This window comes from Phocoena phocoena, chromosome 11, assembly GCF_963924675.1.
Source record: "Phocoena phocoena chromosome 11, mPhoPho1.1, whole genome shotgun sequence".
NCBI lineage: Eukaryota > Metazoa > Chordata > Mammalia > Artiodactyla > Phocoenidae > Phocoena > Phocoena phocoena.
Genome location: NC_089229.1, coordinates 101752912 through 101766643, shown reverse-complemented (window position 1 = coordinate 101766643; position 13732 = coordinate 101752912). Strand labels below are relative to the sequence as shown.

At 39.9% G+C, this 13732-nt stretch overlaps 1 protein-coding gene across 1 annotated transcript in view; it reads right to left on the bottom strand.

Annotated features, from left to right (window-relative positions):
• Nucleotides 1-13732, bottom strand: part of BCL2L13 (BCL2 like 13) — a 63826-nt gene that overhangs the window by 17026 nt on the left and 33068 nt on the right. Inside the window, exons 3-5 of the mRNA XM_065888240.1 lie at nt 10307-10414; nt 8151-8307; nt 3906-3975 (exon numbers count right to left, since the gene is read on the bottom strand). Coding sequence (XP_065744312.1) covers nt 3906-3975; nt 8151-8307; nt 10307-10414 — 335 coding nt within the window. The remainder of the gene's footprint in view (nt 1-3905; nt 3976-8150; nt 8308-10306; nt 10415-13732) is intronic.

Here is a 13732-nt window from a genome sequence, read left to right as displayed (position 1 = left end):
TGGGACGTTCCATACCTCAAAACATTCCCATTTCCCATAATAATCTATGAACATGCATATTTTAAAGTTATTCATGTTTAAGCTCTATTACCTCTTAAAAAAATGAGTTGCAAAAATTTCATACTTGCTATATAAAAATAATACTCTTATTTGTTCCAAATTTACCTCTTTCATGTATCAAATGTAGCTGCCCCCGTTCTACTATGTAATAATCTAGAGATAAATCTGTAATCCTCTTTCACTACTGTCTTTAGTCCTTAACCATATTCCCTCTCATTCACTATACTTTTTACGCTGAAATCTACTAATTTAGTCCGTTCTTCACATAGCAATTCCTCCACTGTTTTTATCGTTTAAGTTATCCTTTCCTGGATCTTCTCCATCAACTCCGCATTTTATATCATGTGTACACCTGATATCTAAACCTAATCCATTGATTAGGTTTGAATGCCTTTGAAATATCTGCTTCAAAATAAAATTTAAGAGACAACGAGACATTATGTGTCACTCCGTGTGATGCCACAGGAAATAGAGACCACCACCACTGACACGGTCTTGCCACAAAGATTAAACCTGAATATGATCAGGCCTCTAGAGCAACCTACCAATGGAAAGGAGATACAGTCGGCCCTTGAACAGCATGGGCCGGATACTGAGAGCTAACTATAAGTGATACACTGAGTTTTCCCAACAGTAAATACTACAGTACTACCCCATCCGCAGTTTGGTGAATCCACAGATGCAGAACTGCAGGTATGGAGGGATGCATGTATGAGGACAGGAGGGCCGACTTTAAGTTATATGAACATTTGCAGCTGGAGGGAGGGTCGGTGCCCCTAACCCCTGCATTGTTCAAGGGTCAGTTGTGCATGTTAGCTGGCATCTCAGTGATTCAGTCAATAAAATCCAGGAGGTAGAAAATTTAACAGAACAAATAATCTGTAAGTAATTAGAGAAAAAAAAAAAACCCAAGAGGAAGAGTAAGTCTGCAAATTAAGAGATTTAGGTCACATATTATGTGATCATATGTACATGAAATGCGCCCGGAACAAGCAAATTCATAGAGACAGAGTCAAGCCATATGGCCAGGGGCTGGAAGGAATAGGAAATGGGGAGTGACTACTCTAAGGTATGGGGTTTCTTTCAGGGAAGATAAAAATGTTCTGGAATTAGACAGTGGAGATGGCTGCACAACTCTTGATTGTACTAAAAGCATTAAACTGTATATTTCAGAAGGGTAAATTTTATGGTATATGAATTATATTTCACAAAATTCTTTAAGGATGAGACATATCAACCAAATACAATGCATGAGCCTTGTCTGGATCTCGATTCAAACACATCAGCTTAGGAAAAGACCTTTGTGAAACAACTGGGAAAATCTGAATACTGAATAAATAGACTATGTGCTGATATTAGAATGACTGTTAATACCTGAGGTAATCACGGTATTCTCAGTTGTTAAAAAAGGGATATAATTATCCCTGGAAATACATACTAATGTATTTATGAGGTGTGCTTCAAGGTAATCTACGGTACACAGTGTGGGGAACAGATGAAACAAGACCAGACACATACTGAAAGCCGCTGAGGCTGAGGGACGGACACGGGTTTGTTACATTATTCGCTCCGCTTTGTGCACGCCTGACATTTTAATAATGAAAGATTTTAAAAGATGAGTGATGTAATATGCCAGTAAAACTTAACCAAGGCAAACAGTTCACTCCTCTCTAAAGTCTGTTTATTACATGTGAGCACTGTGCCCTAACACTCTAGCCTTTCCCTTTAATGGCCATTCTCCTCTTTTTCTATAAGCAGTTAAGTTCATAGGAAAACCAATTCCCATGAGGAAAAATAAAAGAAAATTAAAGAATAACCTACAATTCTGAGATAACTATTATTTAATGTTTTGGCACACATTCCAATTATTTTTCTTGGCATATACATACTATACAGCCTACATTTATACATGTACTTTAAAAAATCATTCTATTAATATGGGTTTGTGACAGCTTTATTCCTCCACTTCTTTTGATCTATTTAAAGAGCATTATACCAAGATGCTTTTAAAATCCCTATACAGATGAACTGACATTCAGTTTGGAAACTTGACATGCTTGTGGACATTTTTTTTATTTGAGTCTTATGTACCTACCAGATAGCCATATTCATGTAATGATGCTATATCAGAATTTTGCAAACATTCATGCAAAACATAAAATGCAAAATATGGGCTAATTGCTTAAATAAGCCAATCTGATTTTGACTGGGGTGGAAAGAGGCATTTCAGTTTCCTATCATAATAAGCCAGGTTCTTTTTAGTCCTAAAGGACTTAGGAGAGTAATGCCGGATTCATCAGAGCAAGTCATATTCTAATTGGCATGCTTCATTTACAGGAGGTATTCAAGCCACAACCTTGGCAAGATGAGGGACTAAAATGAAGCAGGGAATGGGAAAAAAGGATGGGTGAAGAGGGAGAGTAAAGACTGGGGTTTACGCCAATTTTTTAGGATAAGCATAGGATGGGGGGCGGGGGGGGGGGAAGGCCGGGAGACATATGAGAGTTGATTGTGACAGTCCTAGACAAGGGTGACAGGAAAAGAACATAAAATAGGGGGAGAAGGCGAGTCATATTAGGTATCTAAATATTTGTTGTTTGATATACTAAGAAATATATCATAGCCAAGCTCATTGTTATTTATAAAACGAGAGGTTTGTTTTATTCCACGAAAGCGAATGAAACAGTCAGCTATTTTAACACATTTTTTACAGCTAAGTAACATACTAAAACTCCATAATAGTGACTATTTGGTAACAAGGTTCCATGTGTTAAATCTAACATAATAGCCACTGCTTACAGAGTGCTTACTATGGGTCCAGACACTGCACTGAAATAAGCACTGAACCACACATTATGTCACCCAGCTCTAATAAAACTTCTGAAGTTAGTGGCATCGTCTCCACTCCACATATGTGAAAACGAAGACTTCGAGTGCTTAATCTACCTGTCCAAAGATATGCACCTAGTCGGTGGCAAAGCTGATACGGAAACAAGTCCGATTACAGGCCTATGATGCTAATGATTATGCTACAATGCCTCCAAAGCCTGTATTAAGGTGAGTAAAAATAACATACATCAATTAGGTACCTAAGGTCACACAGTCTGGTTCACAGTGGTGACAATTCTGAGTAGAGGTGGCTATTTATAAAAATAACTGTACTGCACTTTCTCATCCCTAGCACCACATCACTAAGGGCCAGACTTCCTTCTCAGTGAGCTGGACCACCCCATACCGCATCCCCTGAGACTCGCCCCGGCAAGGTGACAAGTGGGTAATACAGCCTGAGACAATGGATCAGCAGCATGGTTCAGTGGAAGAACACTGAGGCTGGAATCAAAAGATCTCAGCTCCAGTGCTGGTTCCAAAATGTACGAGTCAAGGGGTCTTAAGCAAGCACTTTAACTTTTTTTTTTCCTGATTAATCACCTGACCTAACTAACTAGCTAACTAAACAACAAAACGAAAATTAATAAAATTCATTCTGCCATCTCTGAGGGATGGCTGTAATGCTCAGATGGTACCCCTGTAAGAACCACAAGAAGCTGTGTCCCCAAAACATACTCACCTGTGAACAAATGACCACCTGGATAAAAATGTCACATCTAAGGCAGAGAAATGAAGAGATCATGGGAAATTCAGGACAGATGGGAAGGCAGATGGCACAACTATGGAACATGTGGTTCTGCGCCAGCCTTAATCAGAAACACTGCATAACACAGCTGGATTTATGCATTAAACAACAAGCTCTAACAGTTTTCTCTTGTACGATGCTATCAATCCCTCCTGTACTTTATCACTAACACACTAAAATCTTGTAAGAGAAAAGATAACTTGGTTTATACCTTATTCCAGCCGCTGGCATGAACTGTGGTCTCCACTGTACATTCCCGATATGCCTGATATGTCAATGGCCTGTAGAGATTTTTTTAAAAAGTCTGTGTCACAAAGAAGGAAAATTCTGAATTTCCAGATAAATAAACATACAGTCACTACTTTGCTGTTGAACTTTTTGCTAAAGTAACACAGATTTTTCAATATATAGTTTTCTGTGAGACATGGCTTTTAACATTTGGTATGCATTTTTCTTTAAGCATTCTCTACAGGCTGAGATTTATGCTACCAGCTTGGGAAAGCAGTTTACAACATAAAAAGAGAAAAATATAAAATAACAAATTTTTTACAATTGCTTGAAACTTATCCAACAAGGCTTCTATGTTGGAGATAAATATAAACACTTGGGTTATTAATACAGAATCAAGTAATAACAAATAACAAAAATTATCTCATTAATAAAATTGAAAGAACAAGTTAAACTTTTTTAACAAGTTAAAGGCAAACAATGTAAAATATTTAAAAATTAAAGAGACACTGTCACTGGAAGACTTTTCAAACTGGGAACATAAGTTGGAATAAGCAAGGTCAATAAATGAGCTCTATTTTTAACCTGGAGTCTTGTGACACCCACCCCTGGGGCGAGGCTCTCCTTCTGATTATTCCTGTCACACAGACACGCATTTACTGAGGGGATGGGCGTGAGTGCTGCATTCTCAGCGTGGGCCCATGTGCAAATTAACACCAATGACGAAGACACTCCATAGCAACTTACACAGGAAGGCACCAAGGCTCTTGGACAACAGATTAGTAAGGATTTACCTCCCCCCTCCCCCCACCGCCTTTTGTTGGCAAAGAATTAACATATATGTAAAAAAGGAGAGGCGTCTTGCTTTTATAGGATTTTAAAATCCATTCCAAAGGCATTTTCTGCTCTGACCGCCCCTGGTCTGTGATCTCTTCAGCCTATGAATATTTAAGATTGATAACAGGTACACTTACTGGTAGCCTATTGCTATGTTTTATATTTTTATACATTTGTGTTTTATATTCTATTGCATACTAGGAAACTGAAGCTCAGAAAAGCTAAGAGACTGTCCCAAATCCACAGGGCTGCAAGCAGCAACAGAGGAATAGCAATTCACACCCAGTTAGTGCTGGCTCCAAGGGACACGCCGCTGCTCCTAGGATTTTGAAATGGGCCGTGATACACTGATGCCCCATGTAGCCAAGGAGCATCTGGACCAGGGTAATGAGGTCCAATAATCCTCATTATTATTGAGGAACACACCAGACTGCAGAGACTCCCTAAAAATAAAGAACCTACGACATCTCACCAATAATTTTTATAATAAATACATGTTCCAACTATAATATTTTTAACACATTGAGTTAAATAAAATATATTTAAAATCTGTATTTAATATCTTTATGTGGCTGCTAGAAAATTTCTAACTACATACATGTGACCTGCATTTTATCTGCTGGACAGCGTGTGGCTCTAGATGTTTCAGAAAACAGTTCTGATGACACAGGTATAGTTCTTTTCTGTAAGCCAATATAACGTAACAGCACAGTGACACTGAAGGAGTTAAGATATGAGGGATGACCGTCTTAATAAGATGTTATGTGCGACCTTCCTGCTACCGCACTGCCATTAAAGTAAGCGTAGAACTGTTTGAAGACCGGGGTGACACACTAGGTGGTTGTAACACAGGCCTGAAGCAGACACGCTACCGTCTAACCTGCCTGTTGCTCCCTGCAGCTCTGCTTGCGTGCATCAGTCCCTTCATGTCCTTTCCTGAACTGCCTGCTGTGCTGTGCACCACGCCAGTCCTTACGCGGAGTCTATCAGGCTGAAGTACTTTAGCATCCTTCAGAATGAAACGGGATTTGAAACATTATACGTACACACATATATGCACATAAAAGATCCAGCAGATTAAAACACTCAAAGGAAATCTTTTTTTTTTTTGCGGTACGTGGGCCTCTCACTGCTGCGGCCTCTCCCGCTGCGGAGCACAGGCTCCGAACGTGCAGGCTTAGCGGCCATGGCTCACGGGCCCAGCCGCTCCGCGGCACGTGGGGTCTTCCCGGACCGGGGCACGAACCCGCATCCCCTGCATTGGCAGGCGGACTCTCAACCACTGCACCACCAGGGAATCCCTCAAAGGAAATCTTAAACGTAGAAAAATAAGTAGTTAAAAAATCAGCCCTATCTAATGAGCTACTTGAACTCAGCAAAGAAGAAAGGGGAGGGGAAAACTCTTCTTTTCTTTTGGCTGCACGGTACAGCTCACAGAATCTTAGATCCCCCGACCAGGGATCGAACCTGTGCCCTCGGCAGTGAAAATCTGGTGAAGTCCTAACCACTGGACTGCCAGGGAATTCCAGGGGGAAAACTTGTCAGATTGCTGGTGCTTGGCTGTATGAAGAGTTCAGGATTAGTTTCCCTACTTTAACAAAACTGTTTGGGGGAATAAGTAGTATTTTCCACCTTAAAAATACTGCCATCAACCTGTATAATACTTCTAGTTCATCATCAGTTATTTTCAGGATATTAATAACTTTTTGAAGTTGTTAAGCTTTTGGGGAAGACAAAACAAATATTCATCCAAGACTGTATTTTTTAAAATACAATTTACTTTGCAGTGAAAAGATCAATTTGTCCTGTAGATCATGAAAAGGACTCCAAATACATATACTATTATACTGTTCTTCACATACATTGTACATATATGAAACTATAATGCTGTTCTTTGGAGAGCTCGCAATATCCCAGTAAAGTGGAAATGAACAGAGAAGCTAGGACAGAGGGAGATGACTTGACACAAATAGTCTGCATCAAAGCTGGAGGCCACTTTTTGCCTTATGCTTCTCAGTTACTTTACTCCCAGTCCCAACTGCTTTTACAAGTTCTTTATGTTTGTATTGGCCAAAGAGTAGGCTCCTTCAAATCTAAGATGAAAGCTAAATATACAAACTCCATGCAAGTATGGCTGTTCTGGCTTAAGCAGAGTGGAGCGGGCCTCACCTCCTCACAGCACTCTGAAAGCCTCCTCACAGCACTCTGAAAGCCACTGCTGTGCCACCAGATTTCCTGTCTCAGTTTTACTTCCCCACACCCAGAATCTTCTCTCCACATTTATTTTTAAACTTTCTATGTATAAAGTTAAGAAAATCCAAATATGATTTTCATTTCACTGTTTCTTATGTATAGCTGGGATTTTTACATTTGCTCATGTCACCAAAATATGCGGAAACAAACTGAATCATCCTTAGACCCAAATTGCTTTCTCCTAACAAATGGTAACGTATAAGCTTTGCCTTTGTGGAAGTAAGGGATTACTTTACTACAACAGTTATTTGGCATCTGAATGTTGGCCCCTTGAGTGAAGGAACAGTCTTCACCTTGTTTTAGTCATCAATCTTCATTAAAAAACATTTTTTTAAATTCACACCAATCTGTTAATGATTCTCATAAAAGAATTAAGGGAAACAAATTTTTAAGGTTTACAATAAATGACTGGGTTCTACTTAATATACTTTCATGATGAGCTTCTTGCCTTTGGCTTTAATAGCCAGCACGACAGCTCGGAAAGAAGTTTCCACAGTAGGAATGTGGCATCAGTTCCACAGGTCGGTGTGCAACCCGAAAGTGTAGCAACATCCGGGACACCCCAAATATAGACACAATGTCAATCCCACAGTACAATGAATAAAACCCCAGTCATTCCACTTACGCTAGTCACGAGGGAGTGCTGGTAAAAAGTGGTCAGCACAAGTGAAATAGCCTGTGTTTACAACCGGTGAAAGCATTTGTTGAAACCTGACAGCCCAACAAGTAAATACAAACGGTCAAATTCATGCTGGAACAGTTAAATCACTGCTCAAAACGCAAACAGAGATGATTTGGGAAAGCAAAAAAAGAAAAAGTAGGGGCTTCCCTGGTGGCGCAGTGGTTGAGAGTCTGCCTGCCGATGCAGGGGATACGGGTTCGTGCCCCGGGCCGGGGAGGTCCCGCGCGCTGCGGAGTGGCTGGGCCCGTGAGCTGTGGCCGCTGGGCCTGCGCGTCTGGAGCCTGTGCTCCGCAACGGGAGAGGCCAGAACGGTGAGAAGCCCGTGTACCGAAAAAAAAAAAAAAAAAAAAAAAAAAAAAAGGAAAAAAGAAAAAGTGAAGACAAGTAAGTGAGAAAAGAAGTGACACTGTTCACTTAAAATGGAGGCTTAAGAGCGCAGAGGCCGTGGGGACTCACCGGCTGAGGAGCGTCTGCAAGGCCCCGAGCAGAGGCGCCCTCAGCTCCTGCGACGCCTTCTCCCCGAGGTGAGCCAAGCAGTCCTCTACGGAGCTGTCGGGGTTTGCGGGGCTGAACACGGGCGAAGTGTGGCGGTCGAAGCCTGTGCTGGCGAAGGCTGAAGATGACAGAAGGAAAACCCAAGTTAATGAGCAATGTCAGAAGCTGTGCTGTAAAAGCTCGGGGGGTTAAGATGCCAACTACTGGGAACTAGCTAATAGTTAGTTATAAGCCAGTTAAAAATGTCAGATAATCGTTATGGGATATTAATGTTTCCTTTAAAAGGCCTTCAATTTAGAGGTTTCTTTTTTTAAGGAAAGATTTTTATGAAAAAGCTTAGTTTCAAGAGAAGAAAAAGGCTAAACTGACATGGCAAAATACACAAACCAATTTGGTATATTACCGCAGACCCGTTCAGTCAAAGAATGATAAATGAGAGCAACTCCCAGCTCTATCACCCCTCTCTTAAGATTTGTTTTTACCTTTACAAATGTGGCTCTTCTTAAACCAGATTCTAATGTTATTCCACCTTAGAGGACTCATGACTTTCGTTCCCTTTTAGAGTGAACGTCCAAACTCACAATCATGCACATGGATATGTTTTAAAAGTATACAAGCTGCCCACTCACACAGCCAGCTTCTCCTCTGCTTCCTCACTCCCTGTGTACAGACGCAGCCCTGCTCTAACTGCAGGAAGGAGAGGCCAGATCATCCCTGGTCCAGGGTACAAATGGGGTGCAAGGCATAGACCTCCAGGAAAGCAGGTGGCTTGTACCCACTCCCAAGGGTTATCAATAACCTCCATAAAGCATTTATTGCACTAATGCAAAGCTTGCTCCTAGAAGGCTGCAAATTTCACTAGAGTTAAATATGTATTTCTTCAAGAAAGATATACATGGCTACAAAGTTCACAGATGCTGCACGGTCTGAGCAAGCCTGAGAACGCCCACTCCGACGCTAAGTCTCGGGGAATAAGGTTCGATGAGGAAGTGCACATAAGCCTTCGTTGCCATTTTCTTTTCTGCCTTTTGCCCATTTTGCCATGCAGTACTGCTATCAGAAATGGGCAAGGATTAAAACAGAATTATAATATTAATCATTTAAAAATGTCAGTAAAGGAAAAGAGAACATTAACATTAGGTTTTGTTAATGTTCAACAGGGAGCTGATTTATAAACATGATTTCTATTTTTTCTTGTTAAAAATTACTGGGCAGGGAATTCTTTGGCAGTCCAGTGGTTAGGACTCGGCACTTTGACTGCTGAGGGCCCGGGTTTGAGCCCTGGTCGGGAACTAAGATCCAGCAAGCCACGTGGCATGGCCAAAAAAAAAAAGAAAAAAAAAAGAAAAAAAAAAACCCCAAAAAATAAAAATAAAAAAATAAAAATTACTGGGCAATACACATCTACACAAAAACTTGTACATGAATAGTCACAGCATCATTATACGTAATAGCCAAAAAGTGGAATCCACCTAAACAGCCATCAGCTGATGGACGTGCTGAATCTACATACAATGGGAAGTACCGATCTGTGCCACCACGTGGAGGACCCCAGAAAACACTATGCTAAGTGAAAGAGCCAGTCACAAAACACCACCCAGCGTATGATTCCATTTACGTGTAGACCCATAACAGGCAAATGCATGGAGACAGAGAGCAGATGGATTGGGGATGGAGACAGGGGGCTGCTGGGACTAGAAGTGAGAAGTTACTGTCAACGTATGCAGTGTTTCTTTTGGCGGTGTTAAAAATGTTATCACTGCCACCACCATCTATAGCACATGAAAAATGAAAGCACCATGCTTATTCTCCCTTTAGTGCTATTAATATAAAGGTATCAATCACACTGAACGGAAAGTAGTACCTTAACATGACTGTTTCGTCCATTACTTAACACCAGAAAAGGTTCCATCTACTCTGTTGGGTATAGTTTAGAAACTTATAAACAGATTCCCCCAGGAAAGAAAGAGGTACTTTCTAGTTTCACCCCTATAATCCTAGACCCACGAAGCTGTGTAATGTTGTGAACACGCCACTGTAAAAAAATAAAACCAAAAAAAAAAAAACACCACACCAAACAACCCGCTAATTAACTAGGAAAATAAGGATAAAGAGACCTTCACAAATTTCTTTGTCCAGGGATTTTAGCTCTTCTTCAATTTCAGTTTTAACTTTTAATAAAACTTCTTGATCCAGAGATTGTGAAGCTATATCCTGTTGAACCCCTGAAACCAATAAGAAAGGTTACTAGTGAAAGAGGGGGAAAGAAAACATTAGAATATGGGTAGGATTTTAAGCATTAAGTCAGAAAATACAAAATCAAAGTTCATGATCTTGACTAGGGGCTAGGAGATAACGTAAAGATGAGGAAGGTGAGGCCTGGGTAGGTTGTCCCACGACTATGGAGGAGCTGTGACTGGAATTCAGGCCAGTGTAAGTACAGAGCCACTGATGCAGCCTGTGTCTTCCTCATCATCTGGCTGGGCTGCTAGGAAGGAAACAGTTCAGAAACAGTTTTGACATAACAGGAAAAGAAACCTAAAAGGCTGTCTAGATCAGTGATAATGTCTCCTGAAAATGACATTCACGGCCCCTTACCTTCACATCTTCATGCAAACTGCAGCTCAAGAGAGAAGGCCCATTATCATCAAAAGATTTATATCCTCCAAATTAAGAAAACCATGAATATACCAAAAGTATGGGGCACAAGCTATTCTCATGCAGTAAAAGGAAAAGTAAGGTCCTGGTCTGTAGCACAGAATGGAGAACAAAGAGGAAGACTCCAAAGGAGAAAAATAAACCAGATGCTGAACAATTTACTCGTTTTTCCTGCCCCAGATATTTGGGGCAGAGTGTCATCATTTCATCTGAAACCCTGAATCCAACTATGATACTTCACTCCTCCCATTCAGAATATATTTATTTTATATATTCCCAGTACTTTTACAGTTGTTTGTATCACTGCCAAGTTTTATAAGCAGAGGTTTTAGGCTTTAATATGCTTTCATCCTTTGCAAACAAAAAATTCTGAATTCAAAGATGAGCTTACTAATTTAATTTAGGTCAAGAAACTTATAGCATCTGTAGGTCTTTAAAATTCATTCGAAAAATAAAAGGTTAATAAACATTTCTATATCGCACAGATTATCTGATTAGATTTCAACTTTCAAAGTTGACAAAAATAATTTTCCTTCAGGCTACATAAAACACTTTCCTTCCGAGCTGAGACTAACTAAAATAAAACTCAGACCCTCAAAAGGTTTTTTTGTGGAAAATATAAAATTCCTTAGGTATTTCTAGTTGAAATGCAACAGAAAGGATCCCCTCAATGTCATGGTTAATATATATTTTATTTAATGACATTTCATTTAACATTTCTGCCTATATATATATATATATATAATATATCTTAGTTGAAACTATATACATAAAAATTTTAAAACATTACCTAAAACAATATGCTACTAAATAACCAGTGGGTCACTGAAGAAATCGAAACGGAAATTAAAAAATACCTGTGGACAAACGGAGACAGAAACACAAGAATCCCAAATCCATGGGACGCAGCAAAAGCAGTTCTAAGAGGGCAGCTTGTAACAACACAAGCCTACCTCAGGAAACAAGAAAAATCTCAAATAACCAACCTAACCTTACACCTAAAAGCACTACAAAAAGAACAAATGAAGCGCAAAGTTAGAAGAAAAGAAATCATAAAGATCAGAGCAGAAATAAATGAAACAGAGGCTAAACTCAGAAAAGATCAATGAAACTAAGAGCTGGTTATTTGAAAAGATAAACAAAATTGATAAACCTTTAGCCAGACTCATGAAGAAAAAAGAGAGGACCCAAGTAAAATAAAAAGTGAAAGAGGAGAAGGTACAATCCACACCACAGAAACACAAAGGATCATAAGAAACTACTATAAACAACTGTACACCAATGAAATGGACAACCTAGAAGAAATGGATAAATTCCTTGAAACATGCTATCTCCCAAGACTGAATCAGGAAGAAAAAGAAAATATGAATAAACCCATTGCCAGTAATAAAATTGAATCAGTAATTAAAAACCTCTCCCAGGGCTTCCCTGGTGGCGCATTGGTTGAGAGTCCGCCTGCCAATGCAGGGGACACAGGTTTGAGCTGTGGTCTGGGAAGTTCCCACATGCCGCGGAGCCACTAAGCCCGTGCGCCACAACAACTGAGCCCGCGACGTGCCACAACTACTAAAGCCTGTGTGCCTAGAGCCCGTGCTCCGCATCAAGAGAAGCCACCGTAATGATAAGCCCGCGCACCGCAACGAAGAGTAGCCCCTGTTCGCTGCAACTAGAGAAAGCCCACACGCAGTAACAAAGACCCAATGCAGCCAAAAATAAATAATTAAAAAAAAAAAAAAAAAAAAAAAAGAATCTGCCTTCCAATGAAGGGGACAAGGGTTTGATCCCTGGTCAGGGAACTAAGATCCCGCATGACACCAGGCAACTAAGCCCAAGTGCCACAATTACAGAGAAGCCCATGAACTGCAAAGAAAGATCCCGCATGCTGCAACTAAGACCTGACACAGTCAAAAATAAATTTTAAAAAAACACACAATCTTACGCAAAATTTGAAGACAAAATGTATCCTATGAATAAGGTAATCTTTGTAAATTCTCATAAAGCATAAACATCTATCTTTACATATAGGCTTTGTTTTTCCAATTTTTTTTACTGTGGTAAAATACATCTAACAAAATTTACCATCTTAACCATTTTTAAGTGTACAGTTCAGTAGTATTAAATACATTCATGATGTTGTGCTACCATCCATCTCCAGAACTCTTTTCATTTTGTAAAACTGAAGCTCTAGACCCACTACACAGTAACTGTCCATTACCTCTTCTCTTCAGCCCTTGGCAAACACCATTCTACTTCTCTCTCAATTCTGACTACTCTAAGCACTTTATGCAAGTGGAATCATACAACATTTGTCTTTCAGGGACTGGCTTATTTCACTTCCAAACTTGTAATAAATCTCAAGTACTGCTTATAATTAGAACAGATTTTCCTTTTAAAAGTAATCTGTAGTTTAGACGGCTCTACAACTTCACCGATTAATATCATTACACTAGGTAAAGTGACTTCCAGAATATACGTAACATTATTAAAACGAGGCAAACACAGACTGGGAAATTATTTAGGGTCAATCTTATTTCTTTCCCTGAAATTCTCTCTCTCCATCTGGCTTCCTGGAAGGCGTCTCAGTAAAGGGGAAGGTAAGCTTTGAGGCCAAGCATTCCAGCTCATTACACATGACTTTAGGCAACGAAAATAATCTTCCTGAACCTCTCCTCTTACGTAAACAGGAAAATAATACCTACCACAAAGAGAAGCTGTCAAGGCAGTGAGATAAATTAGTTAAGCTCCAGCACATCAAAAATGCTCAAAAGATAGTGGCTCCCACCCACCAATCCTTTTGACTCTCTAAAATGGGTTGTTACCATTGCACAGTGATCTTTCCCCAAACCTCGTCCCTGTGAACAGAATCAGCTTATCATAGATTTCTA